General features: G+C 53.9%; 5 protein-coding genes across 5 annotated transcripts; 3 read left to right on the top strand and 2 right to left on the bottom strand.

Annotated features, from left to right (window-relative positions):
• Positions 1-784: 784 nt before the first annotated feature.
• On the top strand, positions 785-1240 carry CGCS363_v014064 (37S ribosomal protein MRP10; the record flags this gene model as incomplete). The annotated part of the gene is made up of 2 exons (XM_036645913.1): positions 785-890; positions 1053-1240. 2 exons carry the CDS (start codon positions 785-787, stop codon positions 1238-1240), a joined length of 294 nt encoding a protein of 97 aa, XP_036488014.1.
• A 1181-nt stretch (positions 1241-2421) lies between these two features.
• scd1 (Rho guanine nucleotide exchange factor scd1) lies at positions 2422-5576 on the bottom strand (the record flags this gene model as incomplete). The annotated part of the gene is made up of 3 exons (XM_036645912.1): positions 2422-4071; positions 4130-4915; positions 4998-5576. 3 exons carry the CDS (start codon positions 5574-5576, stop codon positions 2422-2424), a joined length of 3015 nt encoding a protein of 1004 aa, XP_036487937.1.
• Positions 5577-16126: 10550 nt separating this feature from the next.
• On the top strand, positions 16127-19279 carry fbxw1-0 (Beta-TrCP; the record flags this gene model as incomplete). The annotated part of the gene is made up of 2 exons (XM_036645911.1): positions 16127-16304; positions 16362-19279. The coding sequence occupies 2 exons, from the start codon at positions 16127-16129 to the stop codon at positions 19277-19279; spliced, it is 3096 nt and encodes a 1031-aa protein (XP_036487938.1).
• A 181-nt stretch (positions 19280-19460) lies between these two features.
• CHMP5 (Charged multivesicular body protein 5) lies at positions 19461-20096 on the bottom strand (the record flags this gene model as incomplete). Its single annotated transcript, XM_036645910.1, has 1 exon — positions 19461-20096. One exon carries the CDS (start codon positions 20094-20096, stop codon positions 19461-19463), a length of 636 nt encoding a protein of 211 aa, XP_036487936.1.
• A 905-nt stretch (positions 20097-21001) lies between these two features.
• On the top strand, positions 21002-23091 carry CGCS363_v014060 (Calcium channel YVC1; the record flags this gene model as incomplete). The annotated part of the gene is made up of 3 exons (XM_036645909.1): positions 21002-21216; positions 21271-21401; positions 21455-23091. The coding sequence occupies 3 exons, from the start codon at positions 21002-21004 to the stop codon at positions 23089-23091; spliced, it is 1983 nt and encodes a 660-aa protein (XP_036488013.1).
• Between the last annotated feature and the right edge of the window lie 687 nt (positions 23092-23778).

The following is a 23778-nucleotide window of genomic DNA, read 5'->3' as shown; positions in this document are numbered from 1 at the left end:
TACTTTTTAGCGAGGCAGACCCGACGCGACCAACAAAAAAAGAGACCGTGACGCGCTTCGACTTTGAATAACCGAGAAGAATCATTGACTACGAAAGCCGTATCGGAAGATCAAGTCCAATTCCAGTATACAATCGCAATGACGAGTATCTCTGCAAGCGCATGTATGTATAGCCTCGAGAAATGCTTCAACAAAGGGTTCAAGGTACCTGCTGGTTTGCTCAAGACGAAACCGGGACCAAGTCACTTTTTGTATTGGAGGGCATAACAGACGGGAAATAATCGACCTAGGGTCCCTCCCAAAAAGTGCGGCTCATTCTGTTCCTAGCAACGCCTCTTTCCCCTCCCCTCCCCTCCTATTGTTCTTGGTTCTTCTTTTGTTTACATTCCATTGCATCCAGCCAATCGGCAGCTCCCGACGGCAGGCGCTAAATTGAATTTCTCAAAAACCCCTCCACCGCCTTTTTTCTGCTGCGCGGCTTGAGGGTCTGCAGCGGTGATCCGTGCGCCTGTCTGTGGCACCCCACATCGCGTTTTTGGCCAATCATGAATTTCCCGTGGCGTCAAGCAAGGCTGAAGGCACGTGATTGGCGAAAAAAAGACTGGAGTGGCGCTTTGGAGATTTTCGTGATGGAGGGAGCTTGGAGATGGGGCCGGTGAGAGCTTTCGGAACGACGACGACGACGACGATACGATACGATAAGTAAAAGCCCCCGACGGCTAAGTTGACTCGAAAATTCTTTCAGTCAGTTATAAAGACTTAGAGTTGAGCACAACCGCCCATCATGCCGCAAAAGCCGATGCGCCTGCCGCCTGTGAGCGTCCTCCGTGTCAAGCAGCCGAACAAGAAGCCCGAGAACCCGTGCATCGCCGTCATGACCTCCGTTCTTGGTGAGCCAACTTCTCCCATCCACCCTGCGATTGCCTTTTTGATTCGGTGCTGGGGGTTGAAAAATGCGCTGCGATGATGCGTACTGGACCAACTCCCAGTAGACACCCCAGAATCACCACTCCAGCTTCCATCAGAACACCAGCTAACACCTCCATCCACAGCCTGCTGGGCCTCCGCCGGCTACCACACCCAAGGCTGCGCCGCCCTCGAGAACAGCCTCCGCGCCTGCATGGACAAGCCCAAGGAGTCCAAGAAGCCCTCCTCCCCGATCAACTACCACCTTGGCCGCATGAAGGACCGCGTCGTCCCCCACTCCAAGGACGTCAAGCCGACAAAACGCAACTTGTAAACGAGGGGCAGTCGAAGGCACGGAGGAGGAGGCTAGCACGATGGGGCCTGCTGGTGACGGTGCGCAGATGAGTAAGACGAACATGGTACCAGCCATCATTTTCGTAGGATTGGGCCAACTGTTGCCCACGCATGGCCCAGTTGCCCAGCGGCCGTGGGAGGAAGAACGAATTGAGATTATCATACACCGGAAGAGGCGTTTTAGAGCATGGCTGTTGTACACTATGTATCATATCTGGCAAGATACTTTGCCGCATTCCACCACAAAATATGGAGAGCTTTATGACCAGCAATATTCACAAGTTGGCCTTGGTTGTGACTTATTAACGCAAGGCAAGATGTAGGCATACTAGGCATTTCTTTGACAGGCTCGACAAAGGTTGCACGCGAGGATGACTGATTTCAATGCGACTTTGCGCCAAGACAAAGCAATTTCACAACACCATCACAAGCACAGTGCATATTGTAGGACCAGAGTCAACTTGAAGGATCAGCAACGCCTGTCCATTCTTCAATAACCTTTAGCTAGCGCCAGTCAAGAGCCATTCCCAAACTGTAGCGAACGACAAGGCCAAGCATCTCACTTCCGGCAGATGCTGTCCACCAGCCATCAACCCTTCAACACCCGAATCAAAATTCTCCGTCATCATCAAAGTCGTAACGATCGAAAGAGGGTCAGTCATTCCAAGAGTAAACAACCAACGTAAGAAGTGAAAAATAAAAAGTAGAAAGAGTGCCTGGATTCGTTTACCAATGGCCCTCAGTCTGGTGTCTCGTTGGCCCGATGGGCATATGCAAAGTCCGCCCAGAGCTGCGGGTCGGGAAACAGTCGTAAATATTTCCAAGAAAGAGTCCGGTTGAAGCGCGACTCCACGCCTAAAGTGGTACTTGTGTGTCGTGGGGCGGGAGGGGAAAAAGTGATCATGATGATGGTGCCGTCTAAATCTCGCAGGTCCGAATGCTTCCTGGTTGCAGAATGATTACCGCTACAAGCCCGCCTTGTAGACTGGCAGCCACCTGCTCCGATGATGATGCGATGCTGAGAGGTATAAAAATAAGGTGAAACAATCTGCTCCGGACGCCTTGTATGCAAAGAAATGCCCCCCGATGGGTATATGGTATGATGCGCCTGGGAAAGTCCTACTCTCCCAAAAGACCTACTTCGACATAGAAATGGGGCGTTTAGGCCGTGTCTCCAACGCAGAAGAGTTCGATCTCGCCAACTCCACCTTCACGCCATTCGATAAAGGCGATCTGGATATCATCGTCACTGGCGATGGTGACGAAATCACCGTCCTCGTCCTGGTAACGCAGCTTGAGCATTCCCTTGCTGATGCTGCTGTTCGTGAACCGTGCCAACTTGGCGTCGATTCGGTCAATCAGTGACTGGTAGGTAATATTGAAGGCAACGACCAGGGTAACGTAGTTTCCGCTGTCGACAAAGTTCACCTTGACCTTGAGCTGGGTAGGAATCGGGAGGTCCGGGCTGGCAAGCGGGTTCGACTGAGTTGCGCTAACACCGGTGCCAAGTGGAGGAGACAGCACGGCATTCATTGATGCAGCAGCGTCGATGCTGAGCTGCCGGTCATGCGCAATAGAGTTGGGTGTTCCCTGGCGGGGATAAATCGGTTGTGCGGGGAACTGCGACATGCTGCCGCCGTAACTTCCAGACTGCTGGTGGCCATACTGGCGCTCTCGCTGCGCACCAGGGCTCTGGGTGTTTGCGCGCATGGGGAGGTCGTTCATTCTAGGGGAGCCGGTCTGAGATCGGGGAATATTGTTATCATGAGCAGGATGCAGGTGTGCCGGGATACTGGGCACCGTAGGAACGGGCGTGCCTCCTTGCGTGCGGCGAATGCCACCTGGGCCGTTGATGTCGGGCGTGCTGTACGACCTGCTGCGCTGCTGCTGGGCGGCGCTCTGGCTGTTGGATGCCATAGCAGGTAGAGAAGGTCCACGCGGGTTTCTCTGGGGAGCGCCATCCCTGGACGGCGCGCGAGGCATAGCCGGCGCAGTGTATCTCTGGTTGGGATCTTCCCATCCAGGCTGGGGCGTCAGGGACTTGGGGAACTGGTAGTTAGGGTTAGGGAACATGCCGCTCGCGGTACTCGTACGCGATGACACTGGCGATTCGGCCACGGGCGAGAAGTATGAATCGCCGCCACGGGCTCCCGGGGATGATGCACCTGGGGGAGGCATCTGTGTTTGCACGTTCAAGGGCGCGGGAGGTTGCGGGAGCGGGAATCGGGGTGGTGGCGCCCTCACCATGCCGGCAAGGCTCTCGCCCGTAGCAGCACGTTGCCGAAGGCTGGTGCTAGACGCGTTTCGAGGGAGCATGGTGCCTCCGGTAGACTGTGTCGGCATCGGGAACTGGGCTGGTGCGGACGCAGGTGGCCACATTTCGTCCTCGTCGTCATCGTCTTGCTGATTGAGATACGGGTTCTCGAGCTTGCCGCCATGCTCACGAGTCCAGGCGAAATCGGGTGCAGCCGAATCAGGGCTCGTTGATGCCTTCGGGGCGTTGTCCTTCCGCTGCAACTCGAGGGCGTTGGCCCATTTCTTCATCTGTTCCTCGTTTGTGTACTTGATCATAAAGTTCTCGACACCGGGGTCGCCCTTCCACCAAATTTGAACGCTGTACGATCCAGGCTTGGACAGAGAGACGACGTCGGTAACATTCGTCATGAAAATCCGGCCCTTGAGTTGCAATCTTGCGTTCTTGTTTCTGATCTTGGGTCCAGTCGACCGCGTCTTGTCCTTCTTATCCTTGCTCTTGTTGGCCGAGATTTCCTTACAGCAGAGCAAGATGCACTCGAAAAGGTAAATCTCGTACTAAGTCAGTTAGTACACTTATCCCGAAATATCGAGGGGAAGTGCAAAATCAACTTACGTCTTTCTCTTGCTCGCTCTTTCCAGTGACGACTGTGTAGACGCCGTGCATTAGCAACCTACCGAACTGTTCTACGCGGTGGTTCTTCCAGTCATCCACGCGGTTCCGGAGATCGTCGAGGGCTTCGTCCAGAAGATCGCGATTAACCTCTTCGTTGGCCCGAGAGAGCACTCTTTCGGCCGCCTCAATACCTCCCGCCAAGTCGGCCTTAATCGACTCGTCTTCACTCTTCTTCAACAAGTCCTTCAGCAGGAGAGGGTATTTCACCAGACGCTGCATTGGCTTGAGCAAGAAGCCATCTAGGGTATTGAAATCGGCTGCGACCGGGTGTCCAGACGCTTTAATCTGGTCAAAAACCTGCCCAGCGACCTGGGCAGCCTTTCGTTGGTTGGCGATGAACGGTCGGTAAATGTCAAAGGACTCCTCGTAGGTGACGAAGGGAGCACCCCATTGCTGAACGGCTTGCGGCATGGAGTTTGTCGTTTCCACTCGAATGAGGAATCTACGTTGGAAGTCGAGAATGGCGTTGATGTTGAGGAAAATCTGATGGATCGTGTCACCAGTAATGATACCCTTCGTCTCCAAGCTGCTCTTCAAATCGTAAAGGTTCTCCAAGTCCTGCACATACTTGCGCTCCGTGTCAACCAGTTCCTTAATAATGTGGTCTCTGTAGCTCAACTTGGAGCCGGGCTCCTTGGGCATGTCATCTTCAGGGTAAGGCTGCAACTGTAGCAGTAGTCCTCTTTGTTCGGCGAGATCGAGAACGAGGTTGACCACTTGGGTTGTCTGCGATACGGTCAGATTCAATTCTGTCGTCAAAGCCGGAGTCATTCCGAGGCGCGACTGCGAAGAGGCGACTTTCACATACCTTGACAAATCCAGTAGTGTCGTTTCCGAGGACGTCGCTGATGACGAAGCATTCGGCGGACGGGATGCCGAGCTCTTTGAGACATGCCTGGATAAACTTGAAAATGGCGATCTTGGACTTCTTGCTCTCTGACGCCGCAGCGTTCGGACCGTCGATTTCGAGGGGCTTTTCGGGCTGCAGGGCATTGTAGATATCCAAGAACGGGTAACCGGTGCGGAAAAGGCTCCACAGTGACTCGACGGGGTCGGTTGGGTCCAACTCTTGCAGATAGGGGTCGAAGCCTGGAACTTGTGCTAAACGCTGCTTCAACGACATGCAAATCTGGTAAAGGGATCGGGAAGCATCGGCCTTTTGGTTGATGATGTTCGCCGTCGCAATAACAGGGCCGCCATTCTGCGCCGGGGTTATGGTCGAGGTGCTCGCAAACGAGTTGATTGAACCGGCCGATGTGAACGCTGTCGAGCCGGAAAGCTGGCTGGCGCGGGGCGCATTACTCATGGTATTGGGTAGACCACCAATTCCGTTCTGGTTCTGGAATACGGGAGCGGTGTTATTTCTGAGGAGAGGAGCATGAGCCATGACGTCCTAACCCATCCGAATGTAGGAGGGGAGAGGAAGCGAGAGGGCGATTTGTGGGCGAGGGCGGTCGGGAGAGGCTGCAGTCGGCTGGGTATCGTGGGAGGAAATCGGGGGGTCGAGGCGGTGGAAAATTGATGAAGCGCTTTCTTGTCCAGAGGTAGGAACAAGGTTCACGTCATCCAGCGCAAGGGTTTCTCTCAGCGTCGGTCAAGTCGGGAAGGCTCCGGGGTTTAGAAGTGTCGGTGGTTGGGGCGAGAGACGATCTAGCGGTCACGGTCGGTTCGCAGGAGTCGGGAGTCGTCGCAAAAGGGGCGCCGTTCTTTCTGGTCAGGCGGAAAGCGAGAACAAGGGCCTTTGTTGTTGGGCGGTCGGCGTTGGGTTGGCGCTTTTGTTCGGGTGTCGGAAGCCCCTCTGCTGCGATCTGCAAATGGACAGCAGGTTCGAAGGAAGAGTGCAATCGTGTCGAGAGTGAGAGTGAGTGTGACAGAACTGCCGGCGCCGAGTGTCGGTGGAGGAGGAGGAGGAGGGAGAGGTTGGGCAGGTCGGGCGGGTCTGATTTCGAGTCGTCGAGTCGAAGTTGCGGAGCGGTGCGGAGCGATGCGGGCTACCGGGGCGAAACGAATGCCTCTGTTACCCCTGTTGGAGTCCTAGTGCCTGTCCTCTTTTCCCTTTCCCTAAAGCTGTATTATCTGCTGGATCCCCAGGCGAATTTTGGGCGAGACAGGTATCTGTTCAAACGGACGGGTTTGGTTGCAAGTTTGCAGACCAAGTCGAGTCGGTGATGTCGCTCAGTTTGGGGGATGTTATTGTTGTTGCAGGACGCAGAGAGCTGCAGACGGGGTGCATGAGCGAGTCTTGATTCGACCCAACCTGTGACCTGAGGGGAAGCGATCCGGGATTGGGGCTGGGACTGGGACCTGGGTTGGGTGCGCAAACGGGACGAGGTTCTTCTTGGGAGGTGGGAAAAGAGAACGAGTAGGAAGAGGGTCAGGGTAAGGCAAGGTAAGGCAAGGAAGGGGAAGCCTTGACAGTTGAGGGACGGGTTAGTTCGAGGAGGGTATCGTGCTGTACCTTAAGGCAAGGTAGGCTGTGTGCATGTGCGTTTGTGTGGTGTGTGTGTGTGTTGGTGTGTGTGTGTGTGTGTGTCTCCGGCGTCTCCTAGCCCATGGTGGTGGACTGGAAAGGCAACCCAAGTGAAGAAGGTCAGGCCAGGTCAGGTCAGGCCAGCCAAGTCTGATTCCAGCATGCAGTTTCTCGTTGGATGCGGTGTCGGTCTTTGCGCTGTTGCGAGAGGAGGGAATCTGGTAAGGAAATGGGTGGAGGGGGAGGGGAGGCCTGGGAGTACCGGGTACATCTGGCGTGGGTGTGAAGACCGACCAGACAGATGGACAGACTCCCGCGGCTGGGAAGACACAGATAAGGTAGCCTGAGGTAGTGAATGACTGCTGGAAGAGCAAGCACCCTCAGGGCACGTCGCAGTACCTTAGGTAGCTACTTACGCACCGGATGTTCCTTCCTGGCAGTGACGCTCCCCTCCACCTCAGGTGCAGCATGTACGCAACAGCAGCAGGTAGGTAAGGTAGGTAGGTACGCTGTACCTCTCGGGCAGGGAAGGAGCGACCTGGGAAGCCGGGCAAGGCCTCTCAGGGCCTCAGGCTGCGCGCATTGATTCCGATGGAGGTTTTGGGCGTTTCAAATTAGCGGGTTGCCGCGCTAGTCCTGATCGAGACTGGCCTCCCGTCGCAGTGGACAGATTCACGTCTCCCATTGATTGGAATGGTGCCCGCGTGGCATCCTTACCCTACGGAGCACCTCACCTGGCGCCCTGCTTGCTCTGGGTGGCTCGCTGTGTCCTTTCAGAGTTGCTTCAACACCACAACTAAGAGCATATCCATACCCATCTACGAACACACACGCAGTCGGGCCTACATCATTGGCACAGTTCACTGGCCAGAGAGAGGCTCCGACGTTCGACACCTGATGGTGTCGAGAGAGGGCAACGTTCTGCGTAGTGGTGGGCAGCAGGCACACCAAACCCTCGACCCCGGTCCTGCAGCTGCGAGGGAGAACAATTCTAGCCGGGTTGAAGAAAGGCAGCAAAAGAGCAGGGAGGGCGACACGGCGTGCACTGCATTGTTCGAGAAGGTCAATGGAACGAGAGATAACACAGGCACGTAAAAATAGGGGTGGTGGTGAGGGGCATCTATCCAGCCTGGCTCTGTCTGCAGATGCAAAGCAAGAGTCTGACCCGGAGAGAGAGCGAGGGAACCAGGGACAGACACAAATAATGGGAAACATCGCGAGAGTATTCTCGTGCGATCCATATCAGCAAAACGGAATTCTGCCCGTGTTCCGTTCTGCTTCCTTTTGACGTGAGCCATCATCATGCCCTGAATGACGAGCATATCGCCAACGGGCATCTCCCGGCATAGTAGCTGTGATATTGCTGCCAGTATTACCGTGCCATCCCACGTAAATGAAGTACACGCAAGACGTCAACGACAGCCGCTGCCCGCAGTTCCTCCTCGGATCTAAGTTGGCCGCCGGTGGTCCCAGATTGATTGACCAGGCTCCATCACCGCTGCAGTACGTTTGTCTCCTGTACTAAGCACAAATGCCTGACTTGCTTACCTGCCGCAATCACTGGCCGTTGGTAATCGTCAACCTTTGATTCACTATCGTGCCGGAGTAGGCCGTACTATGCAGTAAACCTTCTCGTCTGGGCCCCCCGCTGCAAATTTGGATTGATCCGTCGTCGTCGTTGCGAAGGGCAATGAGCCGACTGCCCACTTTCCTCCAGCATCTCTCAGACCACAGTTGACTGCAAAAGTTCTCATCGAGTCGACCAAAGAGTAAGAGACCCAACAACTGCATTGCAAGATGGAGCGTCTTGATGAGGTGATTGCTTGATAAGACACGGCGTTCCCACTAAGGAGGTAGGGTAGATCCCGTGCAGTCCTTCCTTCCTTCCTGCGCAGGTACCTCATGCGTGCAAAGTACCCCGTACCTGCCTGCCTTCTCTTACCAGAAAGAAGGTGCCTTCCGAGTCTCCACGTCTCTTGCTCCGATCGGTGCCTCCTTTCCCGATAAGGCAAGGAAGACAGGTGCGATAAGACACCCGAGGGAAAGCACCGAATGTCATGATCACGAGTCTCGTCCATTGTACTTTTTTGCGACTTCAACTTCAGCAACACCGTTTAGATTTACCCAAAGCTGCATTTTCTCCTTAACCCCAGCCAGTGGAATCGCAGCGTCGTCGTACGTTGGCCACCACTGCGCAACTGCCATGGTGCTGTCGGGTTCGGCCGCCTCATGCTCGAAACTAGCAGCGCGCCATACTGCGTCCGCCGCCCAGCACAGCCCTCTCGCCGTGTCGTGTCTGCAGTCTTCGGGCCTCCCCCATCATCTCGCCGTCTCTTCCCCGGTTCAGATCACATCGCTCTCCGTCCCTTCTAGCACCCAACGCCGGCTGTTGCTCTGTCGCTTGCTAAGGTAACGACAACGAGGGCCAATGCTTTCGATGGAATCCCTGCGCTGGGCTGCCCGTCAGCACTCAACTAAAGCCGCCCGACCGACAGCTGCGAACTTGACTACCTACCGCCCGCGGGCTCTCAGACAGGCGCATGAGCGTCTCCCATCCGTCTGTTGTTTCGATGCCTCAATGCACGGAGCTACCCTGCCAGATTTCCAACAAAACAGCCCATCCTGGCCTTTTCTGACTCTGCTCTCTTGTCCCTTCAGGCCCTTCAGGGTCTCTTGAAGCCTTCCTTTCGAGTGCCTTCTGCAGAGTCGCTGTCAGTCTGCTCGACACACGGCCTTTCCGTCGCCCGTGGGCAGAAATCGTCATTCGCCCAGCACAACCCATCAAAAAACCTAAATCGTCTACCGGATGATGTCTGTAGGTCCAGGACTGAGGGGCAGCAGCCCATCTTTACGAGAACCGCGGGTTCAGCCCGGCCAGACCCTCCATCGCGGCTAACCAAAACACGTCAAGACAGTTGAAACACCCAGTTCATGCACTCTGGGAGGTTTTGGAAGAAGGCCGCTCCACCACGACGAGAGAAACGGTTGGAGCCTCACATGACAATTATTTTGGGATCAGGAACGAATCGACACCATACCACCCATACCACCCCAATCAGCCCTTCTCTGCAACAAGGCCAGGGCCAGGCCGCACCGTAGGGCGACCGCGGAACCCACTCCGAATGAAGGGCTCTCCAAGGAACTACTGCTGCAACCGCCGCTGCTTTGCAACGCCGTGCCTTGTTTGCGATGCCTTGCAGCTCCATCTGCAACCCTCAGGTTACTTCCTACTTGGCTGTGGGTGGCTATTGACACTAGGCCCAACGCTCGCGCCTTCTGTTTCGCCTTCGCGTGGCTCTGAAAAGCAAAGTGCGAGCCTGTGTCACCACTTTCACCTCAGCCCCGGACGTGAGGGGCCTTTGAGGCTTCAACGGTGCGTCTCACTCACGGCCTGGGCTGTCCGGGATGCTGTCCGGATGGGCGGTTTTCTGCAGGAGGGTGGGATAGAGGCGTCGACGGTGGCTGATCATGGACGCCGGAGCCCTACTGAGGCGGCATAGTTGAGACTCAGCGCCCGCTTGAGGATACGGGGAAATGGACTGTGCTTGCGACCGGCTCACCGGTACGCGGGCTCGTTCGATCATGCCTTTCGGCGACGCAGCAGCCGCCGAAGCCTGCATTGCAAGTTACCGCAACGTCTGCCCCTCACCTCGTCTTGGTCTGCAACAACCGTTTGATGAGGCATTGAGACCCAATAGTATCCAGACGACAAAATGGCACGAGGGCATCAGAAGGAAGTAGCAGTTCAAGTGACCAGGCGGCGGCGTCTAAGGTCTGGCCAAGATATCGCTATTGGCCATTGGGCTGAGGCTCTCGAGCCAGTCACCAACTCGGCATAGTCTATCGGGACAAATCTCCCGCCCATGCACCACATCGGCTTAACCCTCGTTGGTGGGAGTCGCAGTGGATCCGACCAAGAGCCGAAGCACCCCGGAAAATCCTTTTAGGGTGGTCCGCTGTCTCTCTGAAATTCCTTTCGAAGCGGCAGCCCGCCCGACCGAAAGATGTCACCGCTCCGCACGCGAGTGAGGTGAAGATTGAGTCTTGCGAATGCGATCAAAGTTTCTTGGCCGCAGTCGCTGCTATTATTGCGCAACGGCCCGAATCCTGAGTTGCTTGGGCGGATAGCATGGAGGGTGGTGGGCACGACGGGTTGGTTGCCAAGAACCATGATGCCATCAAGCAGATTCTGCGCAGCTGGGGAGCGAGGTAGACCCGGGCGAGGCATGGAAAAGCGAACACCCAAGAACTCAGTTTGGGTTTGACACTGCTCTGCGGGCGACATATTGTGCTAACTGATTGCGACGGAACCTTCCCTTGCCTATGTGCCGAGTTAAATCGCGCGTCTCGGTCGCCTCATTGAGCGAGTCGTACAGTATGGTTGCTCTGCGCAACATCTGGACTTGCGGTGCAACGACGGGTTTGAGCAACGATGGGTTCCTCGTGTTCAAGAGGGGGCAGAGAAAAGACGCAAGCATGTGGGTACCCGGAGCGGGCGACCATCGGGGGAGGGGTAAGAGAACGGTCGGTGCGGCGGCCGAACAAGTCGACATGCTGGTGGAAAGCCCCGACATTTACTGCTTGCTTTTGCTGCTCAATTGTCCGGCTCGGCGATGGCGAAAAGAGGACAGCCTTGGAGAAACGCATGTCTGTTGTTTGGAGCTAACGATATTCGCAGATGCAGTTCAGCTCTGTCAGCCTGCCAAGCAACGAATCCTAGCAAGCTGGTCATATTTACGCTCGCGAGTGAGGGGGGAAACTATTGATCAGGGCAGATGTTGCCGCTCGCTGATCTACACGTGTCATTGACAGGTGGCTAGAAGGTTTTTCGAGAGAGCAAGGTAACCTTGGACAAGATTTGCAGCAGCAAACAGGACTGAATGTTCCGCGTTGATCGATGCGGCTGAGGGGTTAGATGCAGATCATGGCATCTGGCATCTGCACTTGTGGTGTCTAAATATGCCTCGCATCGGCCCCGTGTGCAGGGCTTGCAACCGTTGATGTCAGCCGCAGTATATCATTGATATGAAGAGGCGATGATGCTGACTCTGCGCCTGAACAGGTAAGAGTTTACAGGTGAGGTCAAGACTGGCGTCGAGGTGACGATTTAGAAGGAAAGAAGCTTCGGGAGAGGTCTCAGAAGAATATTGTCGATATGTGATGAACCAGTGTCGGAGGACCGAGAGGCTTAGCAAAGTCAGTCTAACGATGAGAGACATGGCAATTAGGTAAGGATCATCGGTGACTATGGGAATCGCATTTTGACCAGAGGCTCGGTGCTCGGGATGTTTCTCCTGCAAGGTTGGAATGGGAGAGATTGGGTTTTGGTCTTTTAGAGACGGCAACAGCTGCGAGGGGAAAGGCTATCTTGAGGCGTAAATAAGGTGTTGGTGCATTATACAGACACTAGTACACATGAAGATGAGAGAGTGTGGGTGAGGCACCAGGAGAGGGTTTTGATTTCACACTGTGGAAAGGCTCGCATTGGACTGCGTTTGAGTTGATGATGACAGGCTTCACACAGTACATGAGGCATTGCGGCTGGTGGTGGAGGGGGATGGAAATGGCTTCGCTGGGGCTGCCGCCTGGCTGACCGCTGTCCAATTCCGCCTTTTGATCATGCGCAGTGGTGCGATCCACCGGTAGACTCCACCTGTGTGAGGTCATGGTCATGGTCTTCCCGCGATGGCCTCTGGATCTGCAGCCCGCCACTCTGATGTGATGACATGCAGCGACTTAAAGCAAGATGATGAAGTTAGCTGATGGTGTTGTTGATACTGTCGACGATCAGAGGGGAATCGCAGATATGGGGGACAGGCTGTAGGTTGGCATAAACTATCGTGAGTTTTCTTTCTCGGGAGAAGAAGCATTCAAGGTGATGGTGCCGCTTACCGACGACGACCACCACCACCACCGATATTGCCGCCGATTCGCCTCCCGGCCCCGTCGCCTCCGTTCCTAGTGGCCGCCCGCGCAGCCCAGCGGCGGCGGGCCTCCGCACGACTGAAAATCGGCTCAGGGTTCAACGCCACGGGTGGAATGCTGTGGAGGGGGAGGTTCAGGGACGCTGGACCCCTGGACGGGGGGCTTGCCTCTGCCTTGTTTTCTCTGCTCTGGTGCCCCTCTTGCCGGCTAAGGTGCCGCTCATTGCCGTTGACGGGCAGTTGAACTGGTGGTGATTGTGAGGGAGGTCTGGTCTATCAGTCTGTGTCGCTGTGCGTCCTTCCATTTGCGGCGGGCTGCCTTTTCTTGTCCTCCCCCAAGCCGGCCAATCCGCGACGCCACAGTCGTGCAGCTTGCAGGTCTGGCAGGCGTTGCATTGTTTCCAGCGGGAGTGTCCCCTTCCCCTTCCCCTCCTCCAACTCACTGCGTAGGTAGGTAGCCAGAATTGCCAGAACAGAAACAGGCTCCAGGCTGCAACTGCGACCCCCAAAGCCGCCCACTGCAAGAGGTACGGGATACCAATCAGCTCCTCCAAAGCCCCAACTCCCAAGACCAAGGGCCCCCCTCCCCCTCCCCAGCCAGCTAAGACGGGACGACCTTCCATCCTTTGGGAACTTGCGCCTAGGGATGGAGTACGTATTGCGTTTTCTTAGCAATACGTTGTTTTAATAGGCAAAAAACGTTATATTTTAGCGATAGTATAACGTAGGGGTGCTTTTATTATGTATAGAGCTAATCTGAAATAAGCTATTATAGCTCCTCTACTATTACCTACTATAGTACCTCCTTAAAATACTATAAATCTAACTTAGACGCTTCTTCTTAGTAAAATAGGCTTATTTCTAAACCTTCTTATATATTATATAAGCACTTAAGTACTTAAGTATTAATATAGATAAAAGCTAGTTTATTAGTATACTTAGGTATTAATCTATTATATATATAGCTGTAGAGAAAATTTATTATTAAAAAAGACCTCTTAGAAAGTATAAAGTTAGTAATAATACTAAAAAGATATAAAGTAACCTTTATTAGTTTTAAACCTATACTTTTTACTACTTATTAAGCCTTAAATAGCTTTAGATTAGCACGCTAAAACTTAATACTAAGCTTAAAAATAGGATAGCTATAGTAGGCCTATATAGCAAAAAGTTCATAAGATATATAGTATACTTCGTTAAATAGCGCTAGATTAATTAAAAAGCATTTAATATAGTTAAAAATAAATATATCTAACTCTTCTATTATTATAAATAGATTAAATACTTATATAGCTTAATTAGTATTATTAGTTTATTATATAAAGCGTAAGTTATAAAGTTTATAGATATAAAGCTAGATTTAAGCCTCTTAAAAGCTAAATAAAGTATTTAACACCTTAAGTACTTACTAAGTAGCTAAAACCTTACGCTACTAAAGTAGTATATACCTAAGGTAACTATAATTTACTTTAGAAAGCTATTAACCTTCTATAATAAAGTTAAAGAGAGCTTCTAATACCTTAAGATGCTCCTAAAAGTCGCTATTAATAATATACTTAATAGCCTCTTTAACTTTCTTAAGAAAGTCTGTTTTTAAAATATAGAATAATCTAGTATAGCGAATAAGTATAGCGTAAGATTAGTTAAGTGATTAAACTACTTAACTTTAACTACTTTAGTAAGTAATTACTAATATAATTAATAACTTCTTATAGTTATAGAGATAGTATTAGTAACTATAGAGGTATATATACTATAGCTTAGAGGTATAGAAAGAGTTAATAATATAGAGGGCTTATTAAAATATCTTTTTAAAATAAGGTATCTTAAGTAGGTTTTTAAGTAGGAGTTAGAGGCTATAAGAGTTATAGAGTATAATAAAAATAGAAAGATTAAGGTAGGTTTCTAAGAGGGTATAATAGTTTCTTATAATAGGAGCTATATTTATAGTAATAGCGTTAAGTTAAGATAAATTATAATTAGAAATAGCTTATAGTTTAAGCTAAATTAGATTAATAATAGTCTTAATAGTATACTATTCTTCACTTATATCCTAAGTATACTAATAAAAAGTAAGGCTACTAGGAAGGTATATATATATATTAATAACTTAGTGTGAAGCTATATTATTAAAGCTATTAAATATAATATTAAAGTAACCTAAGTTAGTAAGATATTTATAAACCTCCTTCTTAATATTATTATAAACTAGGTTAAGAAGGTAGTTAGTAGGAACCTTATAAATAAGTAGTTACTATAAAGGTAAGAGTTAAGCAAAGAGAGCTTTAGTCTAAGGGTCCTTAAACGTTATAAAGGGGCGCTTATTATAAAAAATAGATAGAGCTACTTTATACTTAAGCTCCTTATTTATTAACTACTTCTTATTAGGTACTAAGAAGGCTAGGAAAGTTATAAGGGGTTATTACTACTTTTAGCATACTAAGATCTTCTAATAAAGCTAGTAAGTACTAAGGTATTTATAGAGATATATACTACTACCTATAAAGCTTTTATTATAGTACTTATATTAGTAGTAAGTTAACTTATAAATAAAATTAGTAGGTAGGCGTTAAAATTAGTTATATATAAGGGGATCGTGAGAGTTACTTATACTAGTAATAGTAGTATAGCGAAGTAGCATAGTGTAGTTAGTTAATAAGACTTTTAGCCTAGATAGGCTAACTTAGCTAGAAGTAGCTAATAGAGGTATTATAGCAGTTGAAATTAGCGTTAAAGTGGAGAAAATCTAACTAGAGGGGGTTATTCCGGCTAGAACTAGCCTAATTAGGACTAGCGGTATTATATTGTATTTGTTGTTTTTTAGGCGTAATATGTAATACGTTGTATTTCGTGAAAAATACGTATTTCCTCTATCCCTACTTGCGCCTAAAAAAGAGACCCTCCTCTAGCCACACCTCACCCTCCCGCTCTCACCCACCGACTGACTGACTGACTGCAGCTTGGAGGCAGGCAAGGCAAATATTGCAACCAACCGACCAACAACAAGCAAACCTGACATCCCATTTCGTCCCATCTCATCTCCTCCTTTTTGTTGCTTTCTCCCCTTCCATCCATCTTCTCGACCCATCCATCAACCAGCAAACCATCCAGCATCGTTTCCCTGCTTTTTTCTTTGGATGCAACGATAGACGGTACCGTGCCATTGCATCGCGGTCGACATCACCACCGCACCAAACATCATCCGCCCCATTTACGTCACCCACACCGCTGACCCTGGCATCAATTCGCAACCCAACGACCAGTGTTGCCTTGCCAGTATCGCCCTGCCTGAGGCTCTGAATACTTGCTTTGAACTCGCTCCGTGCGGCTGCCTCCCCCGTCCGTCAGCCACCGTCGTTGCCGCTGCAAACCAAAACCCAGTCTGATCCCCCGTCGTTCCGCACAGCTTCCGCCGCCGAGCACGAGCCCTTCAGCCTTCTTCCGCCAGCCCGCATGGCCCGCGACGACACGTCCCATCACTAGAGTTGTAGCGACCACAGCCCGCGCTGCATCTCACCACCCCGACGACCCCCGCCGCCCACAATGGCCGCCTTCATCTCTCAGCCCGACGAGGGGTACTCAGAGGACCCCCTCAACCCCAGCTTCAGCGGCGCCCAGGATGCCTCAAGCTCTGGCACCAGCGGTAGGACGCCTGCCCATGAGGAATTGACGGCCATCCTCCAGAGGCGCGTCCCCAGCTTGACCAACGATGAGAAGATGGGTAAGTGTCGCGACGAGGAGTCTCTGATGCATACGAACTGACTGTGTGGTCCTGCAGAACTCGCCATGACAATTATCAACAACATGCCCACCTCCGGCGTCGTCGAGCTCGTCAAGCGAATGCACCCCCGCCTCTACATCGACTTCATCCAGTACCTGCCTCCGGAAGTCTGTCTTAAGATTTTAGGCTACCTCGACCCAGTTGCTCTGATCCGCGTCGCCGGCTCGTGCCGCGCGTGGCATGACCTGGCTCTCGACAGGAAGCTGTGGGAGCAGCTGTACCACCTTGAAGGCTGGAAGGCCGACTACGAGGCGATCCAGAGACACGAGGACAGTCTCAACGAGCGGCACAAGAACTACACCCTCCACCGGGTTCGATCATCCGAGGACGGCCACACGTATAAGAAGCGGGCCATCTCCGAAGACAACGATCTGGAAATGACCGACGTCGACCGGCCCCTAAAGACGGAGGAGTCCGTGACCGGCAACAGCATTTTCGGTAGCCCCGCGTCGTCCTTCACCGGCTTCGGCAGAAATTCCGCCACGCCCACACCTGTAGATGTCGACATGGACCGCTCCTCAGGGTCCAAGAGCCGTAGTGCGGAAAGAGTCGACTCCAAGGGCAAGGGCATAGCATCCCCGCTCCACCAGAGTACGCTTGTTGGGGAAGATTCGCTGCCGTCCATGGTCCCGACGAGCGCTTGTGATGGGCGCCCCCCCGGTGTTCCAGAGTCCAAGCTGTGGTCTTGGGACGCCTCAAGCTCCAAGTATCGTCTCAACTGGAGGTATCTTTATACGATGCGTCGGCGTCTCGAGAGGAACTGGGAGCTCGGCAGGTATTCTAACTTCCAGCTTCCTCGTCCTGATCGTCCCCAAGATGGCCACACAGAGTGCATCTATACTTTGCAGTATGACAAGGAATACCTCGTCAGCGGTAGTCGGGACCGCACAATCCGCATTTGGAGCTTGATCAACTACAAGTTGTTAAGAAAACCGCTTGAGGGCCACAACGGCTCCGTTTTGTGCTTGCAGTTCGACGCGGATAAAGACGAGGACTTGATTGTGTCCGGCAGCAGTGACTCTGATGTCATTCTCTGGCGCTTCTCGACAGGTCAAATGATCCAGCGATTGTCACACGCGCACACAGAATCTGTGCTCAACGTCAAGTTCGACAAGCGCATCTTGGTGACTTGCTCAAAGGATAAGTCGATCAAGATCTTTAACCGTAGGCCGCTCAAGTACGGCGACCCCGGATACGGGGATTCTGACATCATCTATCCCGTCCCAACCCACGTGCGAGACTACGGATACTCCAATCCGATGGACGACCTGCCGGTCAAGCCCCCTTACACAATGATCGGTGTCTTGGACGGCCACGGCGCCGCTGTCAACGCTGTTCAGATTTGCGACAATGAAATCGTGTCCGCCAGCGGAGATCGCAATATCAAGGTATGGGACTGGGCGAAGCAGGTTTGCATCCGAACCGTCGTTGGCCATAGCAAGGGCATTGCGTGCGTGCAGTACGATGGCCGAAGAATTGTTAGTGGCAGCAGCGACAACGAGGTCAAGGTGTTTGATAGGTTCACTGGTCTCGAGGTAGCCAGCCTGCGCGCTCACAATAACCTTGTCCGAACCGTTCAGGCTGGGTTCGGCGATCTCCCGTACAGCGCCGAGGAGGATAAGCTGGAGGCGAAGAGAGTCGATCAGAAATACTTTGAGGCGGTTCAGAAGGGAGAAGTCAGTCCGTACGGTGAACAGGGCAGTAGCAGTCGCCGCAGCAGGCCTAGGAACGCCGGCAGCAGCAAGCCCGAAGACATCACAGCCTACGGCGCCAACATTCCTCCTGGAGGTGGCGGCGGCAAGTATGCCCGCATCGTGTCCGGCTCGTACGATCAGACTATCATCATCTGGCGCCGCGACAAGGAGGGTGTCTGGAAGGACGTTCATCGTTTGCGTCAAGAAGAAGGTGCGGCGGCGGCGCAGGTTGCCTGGAGAGCGGCATCTGAGGCAAAGGCCCAGGCTCAAGCCAGGACATCCGTCGACCAAGTCAGAACATCCATCGATCAGCCCATCATTGCGACCATCACCCCTGAGTCCGCTCAATCATTCATACACATGATTGAAATCACGGTACCTCAAGGACCTCAGCACTTGCGAAGCGCCCTGATGGAGTACCCTACGATGCTTGCCTACACTTCTCACATCCAGGCCACCATTGCCAGAGAACCTAACCCGCGCACGAGGACTGAGCTGAGGCAGATTCTGCAGGCTGCGTCGTTGGAAATCCAGTTTACCCAAGCTCGTGCTCGAGCCGCTGCGACTGCCGCTGCCACCCGTGAGGCTCAGCCGCTTGCTCCGGCCACGCTCCCTTCGCTTGAGCTAGACGACAGTGCGCCCGGCGGGTTTGACTTGACGCAAATCGACTTCTCTGCGCCCCCGTTCCGCCCATCTGAGGCTCCTGCTGTTGATGTTGAAAGACCTGCGAGACAGCACTACATTGCCCACACGACAACTGCCAACCTCGAGTCGATGCGCACTACTTCAGCGCCTACGAATATCCCTCAACGATCGGCTACGCCCGGCGCAACGCAGACGCCATCACCGGCGGTGCAAGGGCACTTGCTGATTCAGGGCCAGAACCAGAACCAGAACCAGGGCCAGGCTCGCTCATCGTCGCAGCCCCCAGCCAATGCGCAGCCCACACAGCCCGGCGCCCCTGTGCAAACGCAGGCTACGCCCGTCCCGGTGCAGGGAGCTCAAAACCCGGTGCCGGACGCTGATGGAGGCGCGGCGGCGCACCACCCGCACATTGCCAACGCCGACAACGGGCCAGCGCGGGTGTTCAAGCTGCAGTACGACGCCCACAGAATCATTTGTTGTAGCCAGACAACTGTCATTGTTGGGTGGGACTTTACAAATGGCGACGAGGAGCTGCGCGAAGTGGCGCGCCTCTGCCTCTTTGGATCAGTAGATTAGATGTTGGACAGCAGTCACAGACATAGCATAATTGTATCAGGAGGGGAAGTTGACAGGTTTATCATGGCATAGTGGCGTTTGGACGGTAGATGTATAAATTCAAAGAGTAATGGACGACACGTGCTCGCAAACTGGCCCAACGCCCTAAACGCCGTGTTTTCCGTGCAAACAATCATCACTTCTAACCCGCAGCCTCCTTGACCTTGGCACCCTCCTTCGCCGGCTCCTCGTCCACAAAGTCGGGCAGCTCGTCCTGCAAGAAACTCGGCACGGTGCCCATCTCCGGCTCCAGCTCCGCCTCCATACCCAGCGCCTCCAACTCGGCATCCAGCTCCGCCTCGTCCACATCCTCAGGCACATCGTAGCTCCTCGCCAAGCTCTCCTGGATATCATTCCCGATGTCCATCAAATCCGCCATCTCGTCCTGCAGCCGCTCGATCTTGTCAATGTCCACTTTCCCGTACTGCTTCTTGAGCTCCTTGTTGGTCGTCTTCAGCGCGTCGACGGTGGCCATTGTGTTCTTGAGGTTGTCCTGCATCGTCTGGGCCTGCTCCATGTTCCAGACCTGGGACTGCAGCTGGTCGCGCTGGCCCTCGTACATTTTGCGGCGCTGCAGGACCTTGAGGGCTTTTTGCTTGATGGCGTTCTTGCCCGGGCCGTCGCGCATTTTGGAGAGCTTGGACTGGTAGGTTTGCAGCTCGGCGGTCAGGGCGGAGAGTTTCACGTCGATTGAGGAGATGCGGTCGTCGATGTTGGTTATGGCGGAGTTGAGGGTCGGTTTGGGCCCTTTGGGGGCGGCGCCGAAGAGGCGGTTCATTGTGAGGTTGAGGGTGCCGCGGGCACGGTATGAGATGGAGGTGCGTTTCTGGTGGTGGTGGTGCTGGTGCTGGGAGGTGGAAGGTGGTGAGTGTTTGTTTTTGAAGGTGCTGGTTGCCTGGATGACGTTGCGTGGACGGCGGACAGTGATGGCCGGGAGCTTGGGTGCGTATCGATAGACCCCGCGGTGGGATCGGAGCCACGTTTATCCGATCCGCGTGCCATGCTGCTGGCCCCCGGGGCCGCTGTAGGTCGTGAGTCTTGGCCGACCGATCCCGGTCTTTCAGCTTCATTCCGGGGATTAGAGACCGAGATCAAATACGATGTCGACTGCCGAATTCCGAGCATCGCAATTTGTGCGATTCTCAATTTTCCTGCTCACACTTTCAACTTATGCTGCATCTCGGTTTTTTTTTGGATAAATCGAATGGCTGGATAAGCTTCTGAGCAGGCCAACTTCTACCGGTTCGGCTCCAATCGAATGACATACCACAAACACCCCAGCTGAGCATTCACTCGTACCTGGTCTTCTCTCACAGGTCTGCATTCGCAAACTGAACATTTCGATATGCCGCCGCCCTGCAAATGCCCATTCTCAGGGGTAAGCCATCCGCGTAGGTGCCACGAGTCGCCCGTTTACCCGTTACCTAATCGGTTCTCCCCCGTGCCGGGCATCGCAGCAAATGAAGCACGCCAAGATTACCATGACTAAAAGGATACCTGTCGCCGTTTTCCGCGTCCCTTTTATGTGAGCAACCCTGCGAGGCTATCGTAAACTTACAAACCCTCCCTTCTTCTCCCACCTACGTTTTTAGACTGTCCCTAAGAAACCGGCCCCTAAGGAAGAGAAAAGACCTCCCACATGTGACTGTGAAGACGTGAATGTACTTGCGACGCAGACGTACAATGAGACGGTCGGAGCAGGAGCTGGCGCAGATGGAGGAGGAGAAGCTGTGGACGGGCCGCGAGCCGATGCTCAGCCCGCGGTTTGGGGATGATGACGAGGATGAAGAGCCCGCGGCCGCTGGCGGCTCCGAGACGGAGGCGTGTCTCGGTGACGACGAGGTGAGAGGGCCCGTCGAGGAGGGGGAGGCCTTGCCTGTATACGTGTCGATGCATCGGTAAATGCTTCCCGTGGGTGCGTGAGGTGCAAAGCATGTGCTGACCGAGGCCAGAGTCCGCCGCCTCATTGTCGCGAGCATAGACGACCCGTACACCGTCGACCAGCTCAGCGACCCGCGGCTCAACGTGCGCATTGTCCGGCCGCTCGTGGACAGACTCTACAACCCAAAAGATGTCACCATAGGTACGCCTACACCCTCACACCTGCCATCCCCCAGACACTGACACCCGGCACAGTCTACTGCCTCCTCGCAAACCGCCTGTACTTCCTCCGCCAGCACTCCTCAACGATCCACCAACCCCTCGCCAAAGCCCGCGCCGCCCTCGCCGAACTCGTCGCCACGCGCCTCTTCCGCCGCTTCCACGAAGACAACCCGGGCGCGCAGGGCCTGCTCGCCCTCTCGCGCATGCTCGTCGGCGGCTTCGACCCCTTTGAGGGCGCCCCCTCGGCCGTCGAGTTCGAGGGCCGCAGCCGCCGGCAGTGGGCCGTTCAGCCGCGCCCCGGCGGCCACGAGCGCAAGCTCACGGCGCTCGAGCTCGCCATCCTCTCCGAGAGCAAAGGCTTCATCGCCTCCGCGGGCTGCCAGCGCGTCGTCACCGCCGTGTACGAGGGGCGCGTGGTCTACACGCCGCTCAGTTTTGTTGATATCCTGCCCGACCACTTCGAGTACCGGCCCATCTCGCTATACGACCCGCGCAAGGCGCCGATACTCAACCACTACCGCCTTATCGTGCCGCGCGCGCGGAATCTGATCGAGCTGGGGCAGTTTTTGTTGTTGATGGTGCTGTATTTCATGGCGATGCTGTACCGCCGCAGCAGCAACGAGGTGTACGAGTTCCTGTTTTGTATTTACGCAGCGGGGTGGGTGCTCGACGAGGTGGCGGCCATCGTGGAGCACGGCTGGGCGGTGCACGCGCAGAACCTCTGGTCCTGGCTCGACGTGACCTTCTCGTGCATCTACGGGGTCTACATCCTCGCGCGCGTGTACGACGTCGCGGCGGGCAGCTTCCCGGACGGCCACGGCCCGCACGTGCTCCCGCTCGCGGCGCCGATCTTGCTCACGCGCGTGGCGTTCAACATCGCGCCGGACAACATCGTGCTAATTTCGCTGCACGCGATGATGGCAGACTTTCTGCTTGTGTCGCTGCTCGCGTGCTGGTGCTTCATGGGGTTTTTGTTAGCGCTGCAGTGGCTGATCGACTCGAACGACAACCTCAACGAGACACCCTCCTGGTTCACGATCGGGAAATGGATGCTCTGGATCTGGTTCGGGCTCGACGGCACGGGGATCGAGGAGAGCGTGCAGTTCCACGTGCTGCTGGGCCCGGCGCTGATGATCGGGTTCGCGTTCTTGGGGAACACGCTGTTCCTGACGATCCTGGTGGCTATGCTGACGAACACGTTTTCCAAGATTGTGAGGGGCGAGGAGGCGGAGGTGCAGTTCCGGCGGGCGGTGCTGACGTTCGAGGGGGTGAGGTCGGACGCGCTGTTCATGTACCCGCCGCCGTTTAATGTCTTTGCGCTGGTGGTGCTGGCGCCGGTGCGGTTCTTCGTGGAGGCGGAGACGTTTCATAGAGTGAATGTGGCGCTGATACGCGTGGTGAACCTGCCGACGCTGCTGCTGATCAGCCTGTGGGAGCGGCGGCTGTACCCGAGGAGGGCGCGGAGGGGGATGGCGGGCGGAGGGGGCAGGAGGCGGTGGTGGAGGTTTTCGGGGCTGAGTCCGCACGGGGATATACAGGCCGTGTTCGAGACGCGGCCGCCACCTGATGTGGCGGATCTGATTGAGGGGCTGGATGCGCTGGAGGAGAAGGAGGAGGGGGTGAGGCTGCGGGCGGGGGTTCGGACGGCTGTGTTGGAGCATGACGAGTGAGGTGGTTTACGGGTTGTAGGATTATGTTGGTTAGGTCAATGGGTCTTGGTAGAAGAATGGGCGTTTGAGGGTTGGGTAGACTTGGGTTTGAAGAGCATTTGCTGGCGTTCATCGGTCCAGTATGATGAATTGAGTCTTCTGTTTTGAAGCATGCATCAGTTCTCGAGGTGTTTATCCTTGGGACGACTTATTTTGACCACTTATGCTATGGTAGCTGCGTTTCCTCCGCTGAAATCTCTACCTTTATCCTGTGTACTGTTTACGGGATTTCTACCTTTGCTATTGGATGTTCCAAAGTCTAGGAGATGTTCTCGTTACCTCAAACATGGTCGTGCGCGGAGACAGGGAAAACAGTCCGTTTCTTACCCCTGTGTTGTGGAATGTTTGGATAAATGCAGGATAGGCAGGGAGATAGATGCATACTGGAAACATTTCAGAAGGTAAGGTAGTCAGGAATGCAAAGAACGTCTTGATTCAGCCCTATCAGATGTGCGGGTCGTCCCGCGGCGGACTTCAGATGATGGCAGCAGAACGTGGGGGTCCCTGCCATGCGGATGTCACTGTTGATTTTCTGCTATTATGCAGTAAAATTGGGTGTTGATAGCCCCTCCACTGCAGCAACAACAAAACAACGCTCCGAGGTGCCGAGAAACACGTGGAGGTGCATCCCATCGTCGCCAAACACAA

Source organism: Colletotrichum siamense (assembly GCF_013390195.1).
Source record: "Colletotrichum siamense strain Cg363 chromosome Unknown KSG_Cg363_contig10, whole genome shotgun sequence".
NCBI classification, from domain to species: Eukaryota; Fungi; Ascomycota; class Sordariomycetes; order Glomerellales; family Glomerellaceae; genus Colletotrichum; species Colletotrichum siamense.
This window is presented reverse-complemented; position numbering and strand designations above follow the sequence as displayed.